Genomic DNA, 25521 nt, shown 5'->3' with positions numbered 1-25521 from the left:
CTGACTAATCTTGTTTATTATATATATATATAAGTTATAACAGTTTAAAGTTAGGCGGGGAATAAAACAGTCACTTTTGCTTTTCATCCTTTATTCCCTCAAATGAAGGCATGTCATGTGTCATGAATCCTGTCTCCTTAAGTTTGCATTTCCCTGCAAATCTTCAAATAAGGATCCTAAAGGCAATTTTTAGAAAGACGCGTCGGAAACCTGCTGCAACACTGTAAGCGTGTGTGTGTGTGTGTGTGTCTGTCTCTCCGAAGCTCTGTGAAAGTCAGAAAGTGTGACCTGCTGCAGCTCTGGTTCATGAGAGTAACTTTCATGAAATGGAGAGCTGTCAGAGGAGCAGAGGGTCAGGTAATGCCGTCTGACAGTCTACAGACTTCAATCAGCCAGAGAGACGGCCTTACATCACGCCAGAGGAGGAGGAGTCAGTGTGTGTGTGTGTGTGTGTACCTCTGACACTCGCTGGCGTGCAGCACCAGGTCCTGGTTGTTCTTGGCAGACAGCGTGAGCTCATGTTCGGTTGAGTTGAACACATCCAGCAGGAGATGACATTGACGAGTACTGAAGAAACATAGAGAAAGACAAACAGAGGAAGCATTAAAGAAGAGCTCACGCTTCATTTCATTATTCAAGTTTTACACAGCAATCTCTATGTCCTCGCTCAAGTCAAGCGAAATCAAGCAGGACTTTAAACCAAATTAAAATATTTTGAAATGATTTATAAAGACTATAGAATATATGTTGAAACTGTTATATTTATATTTTTGTATTAGCCTAATATATAAAATAATATAAAATATATATAAAAATGCAATATATGCAGTGTTAAAAGCAAGATTTATATGGAAAATTTAATGTCTATTCGAAAAAAAAAAAAAAAAAATACAACAATATTTCCAAATATTTATGTTTTTTTAAAAAAAAAAACATTTTATTATGGTAACAAAAGTTGCTTGATTTAAATATTTTTATATTAATTCTGGCATCAGTTTATACTACTGCTACAAGAACACAATTCAATTTAAGTAAACACACACACACACACACACACACACACACACACACACACACACCAAACCAGATGGGCACAAGAGGTCATGCAGATGTACTTGTCATCTTCTTCTGTCCAAACATCAAAGGTTAGCCTTCCTTTCATGTAGCGAAAGCTTTGTGTGTGTGTGTGTGTGTGTGTGTGTGTGTGTGTGTGTTACCTGCATCTTTATTTATGGGAACAAACCCACCGCAGTAACACAACACGCACAAATCAAATTCCACCCTGCTTGTATTTTTAAGTCCACTTATAACATTATTTGTGGTTTCTTGCAGCAAAAATGGTCATAATTTAGTTTTGGTGACTATGTTCTAACTTTATCATTTTTTTTGTGTGTGTAGCTTTTATTTTAGCACATCAAATCAGTACTTTAGAGCGAGAAAAGGCCAGTTTACCATGATATAAACTCTTTAAACACCAGTGAGCAGAGATTTTGAACGATATGACACAAGCAGAGCAGTCGAGACATACAGTATCAGTATCTCTGTCTCTCTGTCTCTCTCTCTCTCTCTCTCTCTCTCTCTCTCTCTCTCTCTCTCTCTCTCTCTCTCTCTCTCTCTCTCTCTCTCTCTCTCTCTCTCTCTCTGTCTCTCTGTCTCTCTGTCTCTCGCTCGCTCTCTCTCTCTCGTTTCTTACAGTGATCAGTAGGGAATGAATCATCACAAGAGTTGCTGCCAAGTTTTAAATAGCAGAGAGAAATTGAGAGCGAATGCCAACCATTGCTTACTCAACACCGAGCATCCCTCATTCTCTCGCTCCCATCAATCTCCCTCAACTCGTGAGCAGGTGCCCAAAGTTTTCCCGCAGCGGGGTCCGGTGACGTCAGCGGCGGAAAACACCCAGGAACGTTTCAAGTTAAACGCATCGCGGATACGACCCCATTTACGGTCTCAATACACATTCTGGATCTCATTAAACGAAAGAAAAAACGGTTCGCATTCATAATCTTCCTTCGAAAATAAACATCTTTTTCGTTTGGCCCGTTCGCTCCTTGGGGTTTCGAGACAATAAGGCGAGATTTTCCGCAAAGCTGCTTCGAAATAGCATGGATTGTGAGTGCAAATAAACACGTAATGCACTTACAGTAGAAGTCTGAGAAGAAAGACGCGGCGCTGTTAACGCAAAGAATTATAAACACACCATTTTGACAGCAAAGCCACGAAAAGATTATACCTGTTGACTGAATGTTAAAGAACTGTTAACACTGGCTGTGTAAAGCTTCATGCAAAGCAATCATCTCCTATGAATCGAACCCTTGACCTTGATGCTGCCAGTGCCATTTATTGTTTGAGCAACATAAAAGAAACAATGTAAAAAAAGGGAAATAATGATATATATATATATATATATATATATATATATATATATATATATATATATATATATATAAAATACACATTTATATTTGTGAGTGTATTTAGTATAAGAAAATATAAAAAAATATATATATATTTTAGTAAATTTATTTTATTGACATCCATTACCAATTGCTTTTTGAGTCACAATTCAAACTTAAAATTGTGAATACATGGAGAATTGAGAGAAATACACTCAGAATTCTGAATTTTTCTTGCAATTTTTATCACACAATTGTGTTTTTTTTTACTCTGAGTTTATATTTAGGGATTCTAAATATATTTTTTAATTTTTTTATTGAGAAATAAACCTCTTTCCGTCATGGAATAAAAAAAAAAAAAAAAAAAAAAGAAAATGTCTTTTCATCTCGTAATTCAGATTTGAATTCGGAAATATTAGAACTACTAACTATTAACTTAAGAGTGTAATTTAAAACCTGTATCTGAAAAAGCTACAAAACAATACTGATGAATGATTAATAAATCCAATTTAACATTAATACGAGTCGCACGTTTCCGCTTGTAATCATCCTGAGTGCTTCGCTCCATAGACTTCCATTATAAGTGAATTAACGCACGTGTTTTAAGCTGGGAGTTTAAGCTTTATCGAACCCCAAACAATCCTTTAAAGCACTGGATTTGTGGGAGAAGAAATGTCATGAAGACAGTGGCTTTCTTTTCTTTGGCGTTTGAATGTTTTCTCTCCTCTGGAGTTCCTCGTCTCGCTGCATCCGCTCACACAAAACCAAGGATAAAAGCTTTTTTTTAAGACAGGTTGTTTTTCATTTAATGGTCTTCCTGTATTATCTGTGTGTTAAGTGTGTCTAAAAGCGATGGCGAAGTGTGTGTTGTGGGCGTGTGTTAATGTGTCTGAGTTTAGTAATTAAACTGTTGCTTTTTACAACATCCTGTTGAATTTACTTGGTCAAACACACACACACACACACACACAGTGCATTTTTCCACACATAAGAGGTGTGGGTGTGAATTAGGCACGCAGATATTAGTCACAGGCCGCTTTTCGTGTTAGGAAAGCATCTTCCCGCATCTTTAAGAAGCTTTAAAGAGAAATAATCCAGGCAGAGCAGCGAGTATTCATCAGATCCGTGGAGTGGAACAGACCTCTACTCTGCCTGCATTATTCAGAGCAGACGATGGGCCATTTGTCTGGACCCACCGCCCAGAAATGTCTAGAAGATTTTCATCTCAGGAACATTATTTCATCTCCTCAGAGGTAGTGAGCTGAAGAACTGCACCGCGCTCGAGTGGATCCTTCAAGAGGCTGTGAACATTAGTGTGTCTGAGTGTGTACGTGTGTAAACGCCTCCCGTTCCCATCAAGCCTGTACTGTATATATAATGTGTTTTAGATGGAATTCTTTAGAAGGAATTCATATCGCCTTATAAAACACAATGAATTTCATTAAATGGTTCCATAAGTAATTAGTGCATTAACAACGCTCTACAATATTTACCCATTCATAGTTACCTAGAGTAAAAGAGTATAATGATATACTGGATTATATTCTTCAAATTATATTGATTAATAAATTAACACATGTAGTATGTATAGTCTAACATATACAGCATACTATATTATGTTCTTTGTTTACACACACACACACACACACACACACACACACACACACACACACATATATATATATATACATATATATATGCCCATAGGTGTGCTGGTTTAAAAAAAAAGAGGTGTGTTCAAGCACATTGGTGGCATGTTGTTGTTTTGAGGAACTGAAAATAGTCTGCCTCGTAGTCCAACTCAAACCTGGTCTCAAGGCCAAAGTCAACGGCGCAGTATTTTTTGTTATTGAAAGAGCGTGTAAGTAGAAAATGCTTTTCTTATTACACACAGGGATGCGCAGCGGCACACATGCCAAATATTACAAACTAAAGGGTTACTGTGCAAAAGAATATCATTGTATTGGCTACATGCATACATACATACAATAATGTAATGATGGACAGTCATTGCGTGTATGAGACTCTGATTGGTTTATTGCACGTTATGTCTAAAAAAAACACGCATTACTTATTAAAAAAATAGGAACAACCCATACAGACAATGTGCACAGACCGATTTCCTGTCGTTAAAATAGCACAAATGCATTTGGATACACGCCCTGAGTGCACCTGCGCCATGTGCTTTAGACTTTGTGTTTAGATCGTTAAAATAGGGCCCCTGTTGTCCTTGTGGGGATGTAATGAGGTGTGTTTTACACATTTAGTGCTGCTATTCTTAGAGCGCCTGAAGCCATCAGAGAAACACATCCACCAACCGACTGCTGAATATTTCACACCCATTCACCACAAGCAGGACTTTGCCTTTCTATGTGCCGCTGTTGTTCTTGGCCAGTGTCCAGCTTGCCGAATGAAACTTTCTTGGCCTTGTGTGGAAGAATGAGCTAATCATAATTTGAGGTTTACGGCCATTGCTTGAATAAAGTTCAGAATGAGGCAAACAAAGCAGTGCTGAGGTGGCTGCTTTTAAACCACTGCTCATAATTTATAACAGCATAACTACACTGACAGTCAAGCAATTTATACACACACACACACACACACACAGATATAGATATATATATATATATATATATATATATATATATAGAGAGAGAGAGAGAGAGAGAGAGAGAGAGAGAGAGAGAGAGAGAGAGAAGCGTGTGTGTGTGTGTGTGTGTGTGTGTGTGTGTGTGTGTGTGAGTAGCCGATCCAATCCGACAGAAATGATAGATGATCTAGATGACTGAGACAGCAGATATTATTACAGCTAATGAGTCACTTCAAGTGGTCATTACTAAGGTGTGATCAGTTTCTCTCTCACTCCATCCATCTCCATCAGTCTATCCTTCTCTCCACCTCTCCGTCTCAGCAGCAGTCATTCATATCCACCTCTGCCGTATCACACTGAACATCAGTGTTCAGGTCGCCCGGAGCAGAGTGGCTTCTTCAGAAATGACCTTTTGTGGCTGTATTCATTCAGCAGACGAGACCTTGGCCTTAACAATGTAGCTGAGCACTCATTACCATAACAGGACAGTGTGTTTGTACAGTACACCGTGATGGTGACGATTCGGAGTGCTCGGGTGCTGTCTGATGACACGATCTATTATTTGTCTAAACCTGTTTACGGTGATCATGTTCCATGGATAATGACGGGTTGCTTTATTGATTTTCACTGAAAACATCACCATCAGACAGCATTAGTATCACTAAAACTTCCGAGCTTTAACCTTTAGGTATTAAAAAAAAAATATGGGTAAACAAAGCAAAAAAAGAAAAAGTGCTTGTTTATACACACACACACACACACACACACACACACACACACACACACACACACACACACACACACACACACACACACATATATATATATATATACACATACACACATATACACATATATATATATACATATACACATATACACATATATACACACACACACATATACATATATATATATATATATATATATATATATATATATATATATATATATATATACACACACACACACACACACACACATATATATATATATACACACACACACACACACACACACACACACATATATATATATATATAACAGATTGAAACCTAAATAGCATAACTTGACTGGACCAAACACAAAACAAAAAAAATGCTACAAATGTTTTTGTAAAAGGAAGTGTAACACGCATATATGAATTTACAAAAACGACAGTTAGAATCTGATGTCACTATTTAAACTTGTTTAAGTGCTTACTACCTTTCTGGGTCTAAACGTAAACCTTGCTGTCTATGAAGGGTCAGGAAGCTCTCAGAAATAGTAATTAACAACAGAATATTTATTTTTATCTGAACTAATCCTTTAATAGCACAAACAAAACAAAAAAACACTAAATCGCAAGAAATTGTCCTGTAAAGTTGCAAAGAGCTAAATATGGTGCAGGCAGAGGCTTGCCTCTTGGGTATGGAGTAAATGTATTGTTTGATACCTGGTGGCAGGTAAAGTGCTGACTCGTGTGAAGAAAACTGAAGGTTCAACATCCACTCTGACCCCCAGACTGAGCTCGCGGTAGTAGCCCTCCACCTGACCGGCTCCTCCGCTGTATTTAAAGGTCAACACAGCCTCCAGCGTCTACAGAAACACAGACAGAGAGAGAAAAAAACATCACCGAAACAGACCAGAATCACGGAAGCATACATTCATTCATTTACAACTGAAGAAAGCAAATCAATGACACACAATCATAACCCCTGAATGGCTGCTTTGATCACATGACCATTAAAGGATCGGCTCACCAAAATAGACAACTGTTATCATTTACTCATATCCTAAGTCATTTTAAACTCTTCACGCTGGTCTTTTTCATACTATGAAAGCATGTAGATGCTGCCGGTCTCCAAGAGTAACACGAAAGCACATTAAAAGCAACGTATTAGCAGTCGATGTATCTTGTGTCCTGCCCCCAGTCATCTCATTGATTTACAAACAAGAAGTTATGACTTCAAAAGGTTAAAAAGTTGTGAAAAAATGGACAGAATTCTGAAGAATTCTAATAAACATTGTAAAAACTGCTAAATAAAAATAAATAAACGGTCTAATTTTACAATTCTGAGTTCACATCTTGCAATTATGATTTTTATGCCATAGAATAAAATGAAGACTTATCGACTAAATTTCTGATTTCTGTTTATATTTTGCAATTCTTAGTCTATATCAATGATGTTATCTCACAAAAAAAGTGTCTTTTTCCTCACAGTTCTAGTTAACAATAAAGAATAACCCCACATTTCATTTTCAGAGTTTACATATTTTTTTCTCCACAGAGGAAAAAGCATTTTTTGTTACGTTTCTTGCAAAAAAAAATTGTGAGTTATAAATGCAAAATTGAACATTTCAGAATTGTGAGGGAAAAAAACGCAGCTCTTTTTTTATTCCATGGTGATGACCACAAAGAAGATAAACACCGGCAGAAAATAAAGCACAAAATACAAAAAACAAAAAAAACAAAACAGAGGAAGCTCTGGTAACGAAAGAGTAAATGCAGAAAGAGGAGGACAAGCTGAGTCAGTCCGGGGGCTGAGAGAACGTGTGTGTGTGTGTGTGTGTGTGTGTGTGTCATCTTGGCCTTCTCTGCATCGCTGCATATTGCCAGAACTGCGGATTCTTCCAGAACAAACTTTCCCATTTTCCCCATGTCTCTGTAATCTCTGTAATCTACTTAAAAGGGAGAGCATCATGTAAACATTATTTAAATGGTTAAAGTGCATTTCCTGCTTAAAAAGCAATAGTGAAACCTTTTAAAATTCCATCACCGCTGTCACTCGTCTCGCCCCGTCTTACGAGACCTCACCAGAGCAAACGGTTTAAAATAGAGCGCCGTCTCATCACGCAAATGGAGTTCAGAAGTGTAATCGCTGTGCAAAAACCATAAAAAAAAAACAAAAAAACAGAAGACTGCTTTCATGCAGACGCACGGACTGCTCATGGATTGGATTCTTGCTGACTTTATAACATACCCTGACCAAGAACATGCCACTGAAACAGGGCATCTAAACATCTGATGTGAATATGGTTTTATGTGAAGTTTAGGCCTGGGGGTAAATCTAAATCACAGTCCCTGAAGAGCGAAACATTACGAGTAAATCAAACAAGCAAACACACAAAATCTACAGAACAGAATAAACAAACCAACAACAAAAACAGGCTATTGTATGGAAAGCAATGAATAAACGTATGAATTAATTTAATTAATCAAATGTTCTGTATGCTATTAAAACTCAAAAATCAAAATAGGTATATTTAAAAAAATTTACATAAAAAAAAAAAACTTTATACAAAAAAATTCTGGGGGAAAAAAAGTTTCCATAAACTATCAAGCTTTAACAATTTCTTAAGCATTGTATGCTTTAATATTAAAAATATATAAAAGAGCTATTTTAAATAGCAATATTATCTCAGAATATTTGTGTTTTACTGTACTTTTGATCAAATTAATTCAGCTACCGTGAAAAAGGGAAAGGAAAGAAAAAAAAAAACTTAGCAAACCCCAAAATTCAGAATATTATAGAATATATAAGATAACAAATGATAAAATATATAAATAACAAGTGATAACAAATAACAACATAAAAGATAAAATAAAATACCAAACTACAACATTAATAAATGAACAAATTAGCTAATGAAAACAAAAAAGATATAAACAAATACAAATATGAATGAACGAAAAGTACTGAACAAGCATTAAAAATATGCAAATAAATGTATAAAACAAACAAACAAACAAACATCAAAGAAAAAGACTGATGCACTTTATGCACAGTGTAGACAAAAAGAAAAAAAAAGTAATAGATGAACATAAACAGAAAAAAACTATTTTTATCTACCCCTCAAAAGAAAAAGTCATTTCCCAGCTAACTGATAAAATCCTGTGCACAGACTCCAAAAAAATGGGGTACGTCATTTTAAAGAATCTCATCATTTTGTATAAAAATAATCATCTACAGGGGCTATTTTCACAGAGATGTGAAACAGGAAGATCACAATCTAAGGGTGAGAAAGATCCAAGCTGCAGATGTTTTCCAGCAGGGCTTCATCTTAAGAGATTTTCTTAAATGAGGGGCCGACAGCATCCCTTCTGAGTTTGAGAGGATGAGGAGGCAATAAAACTACAGAATGATGAAGACCAGAAGACAAAGATCTAAAAGGAAGACAGATCTCATTGGCCTCATTATTCTGACGGCCTCCCACCTCGAGAGCCCTGCGCAGACCTCTGAGAGAACAGACGAAGAGTGTGTGTGATGCTTTCTAGAGAGAGAAGACGACAAGCGAGAGTGTGTGTGTGTGTGTGTGTGTGTGTGTGTGTGTATTTGGGTTTGTAGGGTTTTCCTGCAGGGCCCACTGGAGTGATCCACATTCACCCTCCTGTTGTGTGAAACCTCACCCCGTTCAATCGCTACGCTCTACTGAGTGTGTGTGTGTGTGTGTGTGTGTGTGTGTGTGTGTTCGCTGATAGCTGCTGGCCTCCGGAGAGAAGCTATTTCAATCACACAGAGAGCTAAAGATAGAACAAACCATAAAGAGAAAGAGAGAGAGAGAGAGAGAGTGCTGACACACAGTGAATTTAATAGCCTGCGTGAGTATATATACTGACGCTGAATGAACTAATGAAGAAAGAGAGTAATGAACAAATAAATTAATGAATTATTAAAAAAATTGTTCAAATGGACAAATGAAACTAACGAGTGAAATATGAAAGAACCATTAAATAAACGAATGAATGCACAATTGAAAATGAACGACTGATGAACAAACGCATGAACAACAAACAAATGATCAAACCATATAATTAACAAATGAATAAGTCAGGCAACAAATCATTATACGAATGCACAGATTAATAAAATGGTGATTATAATTCATGCACAAATTACCAAACTGATGCACGTACAAATAAATAAAGGAACTAATGAACAACAGAATTTAAAACAACTAGCAGGAAAACACACGGACGAATGAATTAAAACAAATGAAGGAAGAAATATGAAAATGAATGAATGAACGAACGAACTGACAAATTAATAAACATGAATGAACTAACAAAATCATTATATAAAAACGTATTAATGAACAACACGAATAAACACTCAAATGAATGAATGAATGAACTGATCAACAAACTGAAAAATAAACACACACACACACACAAAAAAAAGGATATTACAAAAAAATTATATATTATAGGAATTGGATTCAAACTAGTGAATATACAAATTAATGAAATGAACACACAAATGAAAACATAATTTATTAAGAAACTATACTTAAATATAAATAAATAAAATATGCTATGATTAAAAAAATGTAAATATGACAATATGAACAAGCATTAATGAATAAACCAATAAATTATTGATTTAAACGCAATGATTAACAAAAGAGATCTTCAGGTTTGGTAAACTCAGAGCAAAGATCTTGGGGCTGAAATGGATGAATGTTGAAGAGCTCCAGGAGGAGCGTGAAGGTGATCACTGCAGAATCACCCCACGCTGTCAAAAGCCCCGATATAACTGCTGCGCCGCTGCAATATTCTGCTCGTGCAAACGCAGGCACTCGTTTAACCCTTCTGAAACACCCGCTGCCCCTCAGTCATGTCCTAACGGTTATTAAGACCCCAGAGTTTAACGGCTTACAAGAGGAGGATGTGAAATCCAATACACTTCATAAAGATCTCTGACATTTTCATTTACATCCTCCTTACAGACCATTACAGACCGAGACAGAGAGAGAGAGAGAGAGAGAGAGAGAGAGAGAGAGATAGACGCATTAGCAATATGTACTCCAGTAGTCATCCCAATAAAGCAGCAATGAATTGAAACTGAACTAAATGGAGATAAAAGAGAAAGTTAAAGAGTTAATAGACTGGATACAGAGAGCAGAACGTCGGGTAGAAAAGTGGACCATTAATTTCATATAAAATATATATATAAAATACATGAATATACAAATTAATTTAATTAATTACTAAATTATTACATAAATAATACATTATCAATAAACAATTAAAAAGAAAATTATTTAAACTAAAACAATGAATAAATAAAACACAATGAAACAACAAATGATTAAACGGCAAAAATTAATCAAAAATTCAAAACAGATGTTGTCATTTGTCAAATATTTTCATATTCGAAAAATGTAAATACTCTAAATATGCCTTTAAAAGAAGAACTCGTGTTGCTACATCTCTATCAAATGATGGTTGCTGTATAAACCGATCTATGATTCTGAGAGGCATATGCAACATACAGGGAAAACACAACGGGAGGCGCTTAAATAAGAGCGAAACCTCCGGAGCTGTGCTGAAAGAGCTGTCAGTCACAGTCATCTCAATGTCAGCCTAGAATTCTGCTTACTCTTCATCTGTAGTCATACTAAGCTATTCTGAAGAGACAGGCAGAATATTGATACAGTGTGTATGAATAACCGGGAAAAAAAGTGAATTCTCATGTGCTTTATGGCCTATTTCTGAGATAGCCTGAATAAATGTGTGTGTGTGTGTGTGTGTGTGTGTGTGTGTGTGGTCAGATCCTGATAACAAAGGGTTATCAGGTGTGTTCATCAACACTGGTCTCTAGTGACCTTTATGTTGTAAAAGCAGGTCTGTATGGCATCATACAGAAAAACACAGAACTATATATATATATAGTTTTGCACTACTGGGCCAAAATTTCACCGACCATATGCACTTTTTTTAGCATTCTGATGTTTAGAAAGTTAGAAAAGCATCATACATTTGAAATAGAAATCTTCTGTAGCATTATAAAAAGCCTTTACTGTTGCTTTTGATTGGTTTAATGTATCCCCGCTGAATAAAACTGCTAACTGAAAGAAAAAAAAAAAAAAAAAACATGCATCCTTAGCAACAAAATATGAAATTCTATACTCTAAGGCTGAATCATCTGCTAGAAACTACCAATAGTTCAGTGGTGTGTGAACAGGGGGAAAAGGGCTTAACCGTTTCCTATAAGGGTTTCAAATGTTAACCCTAACAGTGAGCGGTAATAATGGTGCTGAAGCAAACCCAGCACGTTCAAACCCGTGTCTCAGTGACAGTCTGCTGTCCTACACACATTCAGACACACTGACAGCCAAGAAACCAGCTGTTCATGCACAACACACACACGCTGGCATCCATGTAAAACACAAACAAGCCAGACTGAGCCATCCATCAAATCACACACACGCATGACTGAGTGTGTGAGTGTGTGTGAGTGTGTGTGAGTGTGTGTGAGTGTGTGTGAGTGTGTGTGTGTGTGTGTGTGTGTGTGTGTGTGTGTGTGTTTGTGCATATGGAAATCTGTTCAGTCTGGTCCAGATTACACACATGGACTGAGACGCACGCGGCATAAAAATACACTCAAAGCCACAATCAGCAATGATATCTATACTGTATATATTCATCACTTTATACACTACTTTTCGTATATTCTGTGTCGAAGAAAACAAGAATCATTCTAACATATCCTTACATTTAAAGTTTTTTTTTTTCAAGAATTAATTAAAAGAATCACATATGCTTGTGGTATACCGTATGTTTTCTATTAAGTGCAATTACATTTTTTTTTTCGTTCTTTTATTTCATAAAACTACTACACTATTATACGTGATTGAATTCAGTTACATGTAGACACTCAAAACACCAACAAATGCATACACACGAACAAAAAAACAGTAAAAAAAAAAACAAAAACCTCACAGTGATCTCCAAGTCCTAACTAGAGACAGAGACGGTATGTTGTAATTACAACTATTTAGTCTTCTATTGCATGTCTTCATCCAGACAGCTAGGTAACTGTGTGCGTTTCATTTCTTGAGGGCCGATGGCACCCATATAAAACTAGGAAAATGCCACACTCACCAGTTGCTAAGATACAATTGTGTGCTTTGTGCCACTGTAGACACATAAAGCTGAAACGAACAAATAAATACACAAATACAACTGAGCGCGTGCACTTTCTAACACACAAAAGCCCATAAAACTAACCCTAAATAAAACCAAGTATATACACACACACACACACACACACACACACACACACAAACACTGCAGCACTGTAGCATTTCCATGGAGACGCAGATGGTGAGCTCACAGTCTCGACAGAGTTTTGCCATTTATTTTCAGACCGGCCGCTTTTAGTTTTCGTTTAACGTCTGTCTTAAATGGCCTTCCGTCTCTTGATTGGCTAAAACAGAAATGTGAGTAGGCATATGCCTTTTTTTAGCAACTCATTAATTTGACCTCTTGAGGTTCATTTATGTTAGTCAGGTTTCTGTCCCGAAGAAACAACTAAAATGTTTTTTTGTTTTTTTTCATAAATCATAAATTCAAATTTAGCAATTTTTGGGCTTGTATTAAAACAGTATGTTCTCGTAGTACAAAGTAATTAATGTTGAAATTAATGTTTATACTAAATGGTGTTAGTAAAGGAAACCATATCTAGTATTTATTTATATATATATATATATATATATATATATATATATATATATATATATATATATTTTTTTTTTATTTTTTTTTTAATGTTTTTTTATTAAAAATACAAATGGAAAAAACTTTTTTAAATAAAATAAAATGTATTGCTGGTGAGCACAAGAGACTTCACAATTATTAATCAAATAATTTATAATATTAATCAAAGAATTACTGTTTAAAAAAAAACTTGCTTGAGATATTTCCTAAAATAATTAATGAAAAAAATACAATAAATAAATGACCAACCCCAAAGTTTTCGAACGCCCATGATGAAGCTGAAATGTAGTTGGCTGTGAAAAATGCTTGTATTTTCATCAGTGGTTTCTGGCCCTGTCCTTTGGCCCTGGATTGGTCCAGCTGATGGAGTTTATATCAGAGACACTCGTGGGCTTATGAAGAGGCTAAACTCTCACCATCTGATTATTGAAGACGAAATATCGCTCTGCCCCAGGACGATTCCCCAGAAACAGCTGTAGTAGAATGAGCGTGGATCAGACGGTCAAAACGGCTTTTTCTTCTACTTTTATACACAGCAGTTTCATGCGATAAACATGTTTAGATGCACTTGTTAAAAATTCATACATATCAAATATTTCATTTTTTAAAATAATTTATTAATTACAATGCTTTGACATATATTGGCCTAGACGATGTTTTTCAACTTTCATTTTTTTTACTTTTTTACCTTTTTCAAACATGAATTTACATTAAATAATATTATTAATTATATCTAAATGTTTTAAATTATGTCAACTATATATTATTATCCTTTGAGAGGTGATATATTTATTACGTTTGAAAAACATGAACTGATAAATCACGCACAATAAAACAAGACCAGAGCAGTTTGTAGAGAATGCTAACATGGTCACTTTTGAGTTCATATTCATTTTTAAATTGAATTCTTATTTTCGTTTCCTTCCATTTGTAAAGGTAATGTCTTGTTTAGGAGTATCTGTTCTGCTAAGGTAATCTTAAGAAAAGACGCAACTGCAACTTTTCACTGGATTGCTTCATTTTCCAATCCGATCTACTAAGGGTTTTGAAGTCGAAGCGCATACACACAGACTCACGCCAAATGCATACTTTTTGTGCTATTGATAGATTGAAGCATAGTGCATCATCTTGTACGTGCCTGTCTGTCTGTCTGTGTGTGTGTGTGTGTGTGTGTGTGTGTGTGTGTGTGTGTGTGTGTGTGTGTGTGTGTGTGTGTGTGTGTGTGTGTGTGCTACAGTGTGTGTGTGTGTAGAATAACTGCCATCGGTTCACAGATGAGCTGCCAGACACACACACACACACACACACACACACACACACACACACACACACACACACACACACACACACACTCGGGCACGACTCCAGCTGCTGATACGGATCTTCCCTCTCTCGCTGGGTTTCGTCTCTCCAGTCTCCACTAAGTGATCACATCACTTGCCTCTTCACAGCATTTAACTGCCCCTTGAGCCTCCTGGTGCCCCAGCTGCCTCTCTCAGACCCACACAGTGAGAATGAATCACCTCAAACTGGACCCGATGAGTATGAGAGGCGCAGGATAAAAGGAAAATAGGTGGGAGAATCTACTTCTTTTTTGACTTTACAAGGCTTATTTTACAGGCAAACAAGTATTTCTTCACCTTTTGATGTACACTGCTATTCATAAGTCTGGTTTTAGTATTTTTCGGTATTAGTTTTCACGGACAAGCTATGCAATTCATGCGCATCACAGATTGATCGAACACGATAGTGAACGTGATACTGTGGAGCTTGTCAGCGAACTACGGCTCTGTGTATTTAAATGTCGCTCCATCTGAAAACAAGTGATGGATATATATATATATATATATATGTATACACATGCACACATATGAAGCAGCACAACTATTTTCCAACACTGACAATTATGTTTCATGAGCACCAAAATAAGCATTTTAGAACAATTTCTAAAGATCATGTGATTCTCAAGACTGAAGCAACAGTAGCGTAATACTTTAAAAAATGTAAGTCTTACATTATTTTTAAACACTGCCCTCCAAAAGTTTGGAAACACCCCTGGCAAAGTGTGGTTTTGGATCCTATCAGCACAAATCCTTATTTTATGGTGCAAATATTGTACATTAAAGTACAATATTTAAGTATATTCTCCTATTTTATCTCCTATTGTTATAAATAAAAGTGATTGAATGATTGATTGACTAAAGTAACTTTATCCCTGAAGACCAGTAATAATAATTGTTTTGATTACTTAATAATGGCAATATATGCATGTCAAAGTTGAGCTGCTATGGGAGGAACTGGACCGTGATGTCATCTTTGGGCAATCTTTAGGCTTGGAGCAATGTATCAAGTCAATTTTTGAAAAAAAAAAAGACAGTTCTGATGGCCAGATTATACAGAGCTGTAATAGCTGCTAATGGTGTATATATTGATAAAGTATTATGTAATGTATGTAATAAAATATGTTTAGTTTGTGTTATTTATTATCAGTGCTAAATGTTCACAAATTAATAAGGATTCGTGCCAATATTTCCAAAACCCCACTTTTCGAGGTTGTTTCCAAACATATGGAGGGCAGTGTATATGTTAAAATATTTACTGTCATTTTTTATTTATCATTTGAATGCATCGTATATCTAAATAAAAATATCACGCCTCGCCACATTACTAAAAGAGTGATTTTTGATTTCAACCACAATATTTAATCATTTCTACCTTCATAACATCCCCATAAAGTGATTTTGCCGAAATTATCTCACTTCTAGAGGCCCGAAGTATTGCTACATAGTGCTGGAAAGCCTCCCAGTGCCGTGTGACTCATATCTGGAGTCTGTGGTGAAAATATCTCCTCACATCACTAATGCGTTTGGTCTTTAGAGCTTTAATTTGAAGACACACCAGCCTGAAGGGAACGAGAACGAGTGTGCGTTCATATCATTAATGTACGCCCGTGTTTAAACTTTAAAGAAAGAACCGTTTTTGTGATTTTTTTAATTAACGCGCTACACCTGCGCATAGATATGAACACCAACGTCCTGCATTACTGCTTGATATAATCTGAAGTAATCGAACCCCAACGGCAAAAACATACGCTACAGTAAAAAAATCAGCATCTAGCCGTGTGAACCTATGCGTGTGTGAAGACGGAGAGCCCAAGCAGCGTGTCAGACTTCATAAACCCTGATGATCATTTACTTTTAACGTTCCTGCTCATCTTCAATAAAGCAGCTCTGGATATCAGCCGCTGATGGGAAAAAGAGTGCTTTTCATTTCCTTTACATGCGCAAAACAAGTAAACAAACTAATCACGAGGCTAAATGATGAAATATGCTATGCTATGCTTGTGTGTGTGTGTGTGTGTGTGTGTGCGTGTGTGTGCGCTTGTATGACTGCTCACAAACTCACAAACGCAGCGGAGCGTCGAAACCAAACAGCTTAATTTAAGATTTTGTGCCCGGCAGGATCTGTCACGAGCACATTGTGCCGTATCGTACGCATTCGTGCTCAGGAGCCGTCAGGGGCCACATGCGATGATCCGTTTCCATACCGGGCAGAAAATGAGTCATTAATCTACTGAACTGAACTCACATCAGAGCCGGTATCGATTCGCTCTCCCTCCAGCACCGTCTGAGGAATTATTAAAATGCTTCTTCACCGTCTGGCCGAAGAAACGATGACGAAATTGCTTGTGCTTGTTTTTAAAAAATTCGAAACCCGAGGACGAAACACTGGGAAATGCGGAGGGAGGAAAACATCCTTTAAACAAAGAGATCGAAGAGGGAGTGAGGGGGTGAGAGTCTGAATCTGGCTGGGAAAAGATGCGAATAAGATCCGTTTCATGTTTAGCGTGATTCGTTTATGTTAAACAGAGCAGGCGCACATCGAATCGGCCAAAATAACCAACGAACAAACAAGCAGCGAGCAGCGAATGTGGAGTAGTTCGTGAACGGCATTCCGACTGTAAAGAAACTGCTGTTTGCCTACGAAGAAATTGCCCTCGGCGAGCAGCATGCATTCTTCGCATCTCTTGCGATGCTTTGACAGCAGACGGATGCATGTGGCATTCTGTACAGCTTGCGTCTGATAGCAAAACTAAAGGGATAACCATGAGCGATGAATCAAAGAAAGTTCACCCAGCTGTTTCTTCGTCTGAACAGATTTGAAGAAATACAGCATTGGATCACTTGCTCACCGATAGATCCTCTGCAGTCAATGGGTGCCGTCAATCCAAAGAGCTGATGAATGTTACAATAATCCACGAGTATTACGCACAAATCAAGGCCATCAGTTAATGTCTCGTGAAGAGAAAAGCTGCGTGTTATTAACAGACAGATCCACCATTGAGATGTTTTAACTTTTGGCCAAAATACAGGTCCATAATCCCTAATAAGGCTTTCTTACATTACTTATGAGGTTTTTATCAGCCGTTTGGACTCTCATTCTAACAGCACCCATTCGCTGCAGAGGATTTGTTATATTGTAGGTGATACAAAGGTCCATATACGTTTCATTATATGTTAATTTTTGGCTAAACTATCCCTTATAAATCACTTTTGATACGTGCATTATTATTTGTGCTGGTACAAGCCGAAGCCAGTTATGGACCTTCTGGAATTGGATCCAACAGCTATTTTTGTGACTGTAACACCTCATATGGCTTTAAAGGAAACGCACAATAAGATGATAAGATCTGTACGGTGGTGTTTCTTCATTTCTTCCTATATGAGCTGTGGGTACTTTTGTCATTTTAGACTTTTTTTCTTCTGGTTAACTCAGTTGTCTTGCTGAGGGTATTGTTTGAAGCATTAAAAACACTTAATAAAATAAAATATTCTTTTCACAAATTATATTTAACCTTCTAGACTTCACATCACGTCTCAAACTTTATCTCGAGCCCTTCACCGACACTGTTGTCTTTTTGGTAAACAAGTATACAAACTACATTATGATTAGTACTAGTGTCATCACTGAAATGATTTCTAATCAACAGTTGTATTTGTTTCGATGATTTATGAATGTTTAGGTCAGTTTTATATGTGAAAAGTGTGTGTGTGTGAATATATATGTATATTTATAATATATATATATATATATATATATATATATATATATATATATAAAACTTAAATTTTCTTAGTTTAAAAATAACTATAAGAATTATGAAACGCTTAGAATACATTCATAAAATAAGCAAAAAAATAAAGGCAAGTTGTCTTTGTGACACATCCTCCTAATTTTAATAAAACTATCCTTATGATATAAAAGAGATCAAGTATAAAGAATAATAATTTTGTTCATTTCTCAGTAAGTGAAAAAAGATTAATTGTGAAACAGTTTAAGCATACACTGATAATAAAGAAAGCAGTCGGCTCCGAAAAAGAAAAAAAAAAAACAAAAGTAACAAGAATCGTGAAACACGGAAGCATCGCATTTTCCACAAAAAAACATCATGTGCTAACCATTTTTAAAATTGCTAATAATAAGCCATGTTTCTTGAGCATCAAATCACCTCTCCTCTTGAGTTCACACTCTCTCTCTCTCTCTCTCTCTCTCTCTCTCTCTCTCTTCTCGGGTATCTGACCCTAATCTTCCTTCTCCAACGGCTTCAATCCCATCTCTTATTGTGCTCGGCCTGCCCAGCAGAGCAGACCGAATTCTCTCTGTCTCCTTTATCACTCCTCAGTCCCTTCCCGGACAGGAAGAAAGGAAGAGTGCACCAGAAACAGCTGAGCTGGAGACTTCTCTTCGCCGCTAAGCCGTTTGGGAGTTTGGAGATAGTGAGGGCCGGGAGACACCTTCTCTCTCTCTCTCTCTCTCTCTCTCTCTCAGTGGACAGTGCTGATAGGGTTATGAGAGGGGAAGTGAGTAAAGACACTTCCTGTTGCGAATCTCAGCCGGACGCTGTCAGTCAGGTGGAAGAATGATTACCTTCAGCTCGTCTGGATTCAAACATTCAGAGAGTCTCAGGCTGGGATATATCCTGCAGCGTTGATGTGTCCTGTCACTCAGCACTTCCTCTTCTCATTACTTACTCCAGCTTCCCCGTTCATCTCGTTTCCATTCAGGATGCATTCTGTATTCTCTCACCCCCGTGTCCTCAAACTCTCTTTCTGCCCGAAAACGGCACTGAATTATGCAGTGACGACAGGAGGGATGGAGGTAGATGGATTGTCAGTTTCGTGCACCGTTCACACTGGTCGCTACCGGGCGTTCCTGAAGCTGGACGGCCACATGTTGCCGGTGTGCTCCGCAGCTGCGAACAGCTTTTAAAAATCTGATCACAAATGAGGCGCACTGATGGTAAAAACCGCATTTAATTTAATTGAGCAAATTCGGCTTTTTTTATGCGCTTTAAAATTTTGCATCCTGAAGCGAAAATGAGTTTTGGCTTACAGCAAGGAAAAAAAACGATTTGCTAATAGGGTGAGACAAAAAAAAAACGTGTTCTCATTTTTGTTTATTTTGTCTTTTCTGTGCATTTTATGCATAAATCTTGTTAAGTTAGAATTCTCTCTTAGCGAGATTTATTATTATGCTATGTTGCTTGTTTTTTTTTACGAAAAAAGGAAAATTGGTTTTGCAGTGCACTCAGGTGGCCAGAAATTTAGCAAATGAATGACCACCTGTCCTACAGAAACTACATCAGTGTGAACAGTTCTTCAGATGACGGTCCATTCCTCCATTACCTAGCATTAATTTAATTTAAATAATTTTTTAAATTTAATTTTATTATTTATTTTATTGTATTTTATTTTATTTCATTATTTAATTATGCTGTGTAATTTATTAAAATGCATTTTATTCAATTGAAAATGGAATAAACTAAAAATAAAATAAAATAAAAATAAACAAAAATATTGAAATGGACAGATTTTTCATTTACTCCCACACACACACACTTAAACATATATATGTATATGTAGTGTGAGGCCTGCCTCTTATATACTGAAAAAAATAACTACTCGGCTGCTCGGAAAAGAAACTGCTCAATAAGAACTAATATAGCAGAGCTCATATAAACTAAGATCTCACCAACAAGTCAAATCTGACTTCAGCTAAAACTATTATGAACTTATGAACTTCAGCACTATGGACAGATACACACACAAGCGCGCACAAACTTCAGTACCATGGACAGAGGCCCACACAAAACCTGGGTAGATTTAGATCAATTAAAATAGCGTAGCATCCCCGTGTGACTTGCGTAGAGCCCAAGTAACCATTAAAACAGCATTATACATACCGAGTGCACTAACAAGTGTTTTACGGCGATCAAGTGCACTACTTCTCTAGATCAGAGCAAAAACGAAGCGTGTGCAGCTCGAGGACAGAATTCCTACCTTGATGTGATTGAATTCGTTCTTGCTGGCGTCGGAGCCGACTGCTTTATTTTCAGCACGTGGCTTTAGGACCTGCCGCAGCGGGCTGGAGACGGGCAGACCCGTTACACTGATACCATCTGAAAGCACACAACAACATACATCAGACATACGGCACACACGGACGCAGAGGCACGAGAAACAGCGCCAGAGGAGAGAAAGAGATCACCATCTTCCGTGACGTATGCGAGGAGAGGACACCATTATACAGCAACGATTCCTCACATTCAGAGGACGCGAACATCGCTCAAACTCTTCGCTCTCCATCTCTCCCTCCATCCGCCTTTCTATCTCTCCGCGCATCTGTTTGTCCGGCGTTTAGCGCTCGAAAATAAAAATTAAAATCCATAACGTGACAGTTTGAAATATGATGAGGTGGAAAAACTGGGTAATAAATAAGGCGATGGAGCGCGTGTGCCGCAGTGGCTCTCCGGGAACACACTCGGCTGGAGATATATTATCTCTTCAGCGCATACGGATAACGGCATAAACTTATGAAAGCACGGACAAAAAAAAATAAAAAAATTCAAGCGCAAAACATTCTGGGTTATTTTTAGAAACGGAGCATAAATATGAAGAATGAGACTTTCATCATAGCGGACTTAAACGGCCTGGAAGACTTCGGGAATATAAAAATACAAAAGTAAGAAACACAAATCCTCAAATGTACCACATCAGATGCAGCAGGGCTGGGATGTGTATGAAATATTCAAGATAATGATTTTGCTGGTTATATAAAATTGACCATTTTGTTACGATACCTCATTACCCCATTTTACTAGGACATTAAGTTTCTTATAGAGTGTGTCAGTACAGCTTTGTGATTATGCTTTAAACTTTTGTGAAATAAATGGCGTTGAGCTGGAAAGTGTGATTCATTTTGTGTGTGTCAGCTTATTAAATCCATTTATTAAAAATATCTGAATCACCCAAAAATCCTTACAAATGCCTTCACATGCTTGTTTTATTGAGGCCAATATAAAATCAAAGTTTACCCTATACTCTTATTTAATGCATATTCCCACATTTTAAAAGTTACTTTTCACAAAAAAATGCTCAAACTAAATCTAATTTATTCTTCTTAATTAACCTGCATTATTTGGAAAAGTCGGATTATTGTCAAAATGTTCAAATGAAATGAAACAATACACTAAAACGAAAATAAACTAAATATTATATATAAAAATATTGTAAAGATATAATGATGCACTTATTATACAAGTGTAACGTTTTTAATAATAATAGGAATATTATTATAAGCTATCATAAATGTATAAATATAAATTAATATAAAACATTTAAAAAAAAAATAAATTATTGAAAAAATATTTAAACAATATATATAATATAGTGATTCTAAAGGTTTATATATAATCATGTTTTGTAATAATAAAAACAAATAAATTAAATAATAATAATAATAATAATAATAATAATAAATGTTTAAAGGTAGAGTCTCTATGTATAAAAAAAATTTATAAATAAACAAACATACATAGAAACACGGTGGTTGCATTGCCTGCCACGCAAAGCCATTGCTCTAATTGAAGGTATTTCTGCAGCTGTGACATTTCTGGATTTGACCTGCTTTGGCTCTGTCTGGGGGAAAATAATGAGGGTAAATTTCAGCATTTGCCATGCACAGATCTCTCTCCGTATCTCACGCAGATGCTCCAATGCACTCAGATGGATCCTGACATACCACGGAGGAGGAAGAGAGCGGAAGAGACGGCAGGTGAAAGGTGCACGTTACAAAAATGCGGCTCATCGCCATTCGAACAGAAACGAATGTCTGTAGAACAGAATGTGATTTTCAGTCATCGTTCAAACGCCGCCTCTCTGCCGCTCGGTAAAAGAGAGTCGAACGCGGCAGCTCGCATTAGGACAGATCGGGTCAGTATTTGTGTTTTACCGCCCGTGGTTCTGAAAGGGAAGGAGAGGGTGTTCAATCACTCGGCACACAGAGAACTTACGGCCCCTCATTACGAGTCCCACGGCTTCCGCAATGACATCACTTCCCTTCAAGAGAGTCTGACACGGTATGTCGTAACGTCTGCTGCTAACTTTACAAGCCTCAGACGCCCAGACACCAGGTCAGAGCGAACAGAGTGACGTGAGGTAAGAGGAGGCGGAGTTGAGTGTCACACGAGTAGGAAAGGGCGGAGCTAAGACGCGGATATGCATAAGGTAAAAAGATACATTTTGATCAATTCTGACTCATAAATCTAAAATTATTATATGTGGGTAGTTGAGGTATCGGTGTGTCCTATGGTGTGACGGCAAAGGGTCCAAAAAAATTGTAACCCCTAACAATGAAGATAAATCATTTCATTTTTCTCAAGTTTTTTTTAGTTTAGTTTAGTTTTTTTGCTTTTTTACCATGCCGCAGCATAGGAAACAGCCCATTAGCTTTAATACATAGTTTAATAATAATAATAATAATAATAATAATAATAATAATAATAATAATAATAAACTAAATAAAAACCATCTAAATAAATATTTGTATTTTTATATAAATATTAAATATTATATAAATATGTTATACTACTACTAAGAAAAACAATAAATTATGGTTTTAATATGGATCATATTAATAATATTAAGATAACCAAGATAATAAAATTTTATTGAAATTTTCCATATAGCACCTTTAATGATTTAATAATATTAATACAAACAAAACCGAAATATTAGTAACAAAATGCATTGTTTTTGAACGAAAATATAAAATGTTACATCAAACGTTATACTACTACTACTACAGCTAATAATAATAAAATAATAAAGATAAATATAAAAAAGGTTTAATTTAAATTATATATTTTCGTATAGCACTTTTAATGGTTGACAATGTTGTTATAAATAAAATAAATAAAAAAACTTTATTAACATTAATACAATAAATATTTCCTATAGCACCTTAATCAACACCCACTAGCATAGCATTCTTGATTCTTAGGTTTTATAATCAATAACTGGATGGTCCTAATTTGATTTTACCTTCAAAAGCTTCAGGAACTCAATATCAGCTCAAATGATCCACCTAATGAACATCCTGAAGAGCTTATGTCTAACAGACGTCATTTACTCCCCTTCTTAAGTAAAACGCAGCGGGTCGAGGCCAAAAACGCGTTGCTCAGCGATTACCAGACGTTACCCAATGAGGCTAGAGAGTTCGTTCCGATGAGGCGGCGTGACATCATCTGCGGCGGGCTGACGTCCAGCATGAAGGGTAAACGCTTACCTCCAGAGAGCTCTCAGCGGGGGGAGCGTCCGCTTTAATGGAGCCGCTCTCCTCTCTCATTATGTTGTTCTTGTGCTGACATTTTAACATTCAGGCACTAATGTGTTTAGTCTGACTGTCTCGCCTCTGCCGCTCTCTGACGGGGAGACGATTTATAGAGGACGGATGAATGAACGAAAGCGCGCGGCGTGTTAAAGAAACTTTCGTACGAACTGAACCCAACGGCCTCCTGACTGAGAGACAGACAGAGCGTTGCATCACAGCGATGACTTCACCGCCAGCACAGCCTGAGTTATGCTGACAGGAGAGATGGAGACAGACACTGAGAGAGCGATGGAGACGAAAAAGGGCAAAGAAAAAAGGGTTGAAGGGAACAGAATAACTAATAAATGTTTTCCACAAGACGATTCTTTTTTAATGGATTAAACTAACTCAACATCAACTGAATCAGTCTGACAGCTCATTCATTTATTGAACTGATTAATGACAGCTGGTTAACAACAAATTAACTCACTGAACTTCGAAAAAATCAGTACTGTTGAAGGCATGTGATTGGATTAAAAATAAACCGGTATTTTCCCCATTCGATAGAGTACTATTACTATTACTACTACTACTAATAATAATAATAATAAACAAAATATTTTATTTTGTTTAAAAAAAAATTAATATGTACTATACTACTGTAATTTCACTGTAAAATAAAAAAAGTATTAAAAAAAAAAAGTAATAAAAATAATAATAAATATGTTAATAAAAACATAAATTTATTATATGTATTATTTTTATTGATATTTCACATTTTATTTTATATTCTCTTTATTATGTTAATTGCTTTTAAACATTTTGTCATGTATTTCAGAATCTTTTTCATATATATATATGTGTATATATATATATATATATATATATATATATATATATATATATATATATATATATATATATATATATATATGTGTATATATATATATATATATATATATATATATATATATATATATATATATATATATATATATATATATATATATATATATATATATACACACATTTAATTTATATTTATATTTTGAACTTTTATTTATTAATTAATTTAATTTTAATTTATACATTTTCACTACGATTACTCCAATAATTCAAATTTGCTCATTTCCAGCGCAATAAATGTTTTATTATATTATAAAACCTAAAATTTTTGGAATAGGACATATTTATATATATATATATATATATATATATATATATATATATATATATATATATATATATGTGTGTGTGTGTGTGTGTGTGTGTGTGTACTTTTAGTGCACTTGAGAGGTAAAAATAAAATAAAAAATACATAACTAGTATTATTATTATTAGTAGTAGTAGTAGTAGTAGTATTATTATTAATAATAAAGCCGTTTTCTGCATAACATGCAACACCA

The 25521-nt window shown here is 35.9% G+C and overlaps 1 protein-coding gene across 3 annotated transcripts in view; it reads right to left on the bottom strand.

The window, feature by feature from the left end:
- trappc9 (trafficking protein particle complex subunit 9) overlaps positions 1–25521 on the bottom strand; it is a 173353-nt gene that overhangs the window by 66880 nt on the left and 80952 nt on the right. For all 3 annotated transcript variants that reach the window (XM_043218057.1, XM_043218055.1, XM_043218056.1), the window contains 3 exons: positions 20806–20924; positions 6419–6561; positions 457–567 (listed from right to left, as the gene is read on the bottom strand). In XM_043218057.1, coding sequence (XP_043073992.1) covers positions 457–567; positions 6419–6561; positions 20806–20924 — 373 coding nt within the window. The remainder of the gene's footprint in view (positions 1–456; positions 568–6418; positions 6562–20805; positions 20925–25521) is intronic.

This window comes from Puntigrus tetrazona, chromosome 19, assembly GCF_018831695.1.
Source record: "Puntigrus tetrazona isolate hp1 chromosome 19, ASM1883169v1, whole genome shotgun sequence".
NCBI lineage: Eukaryota > Metazoa > Chordata > Actinopteri > Cypriniformes > Cyprinidae > Puntigrus > Puntigrus tetrazona.
Note: the sequence above shows the minus strand (reverse complement) of the source record. Positions and strands in the feature narration are given on the sequence as shown.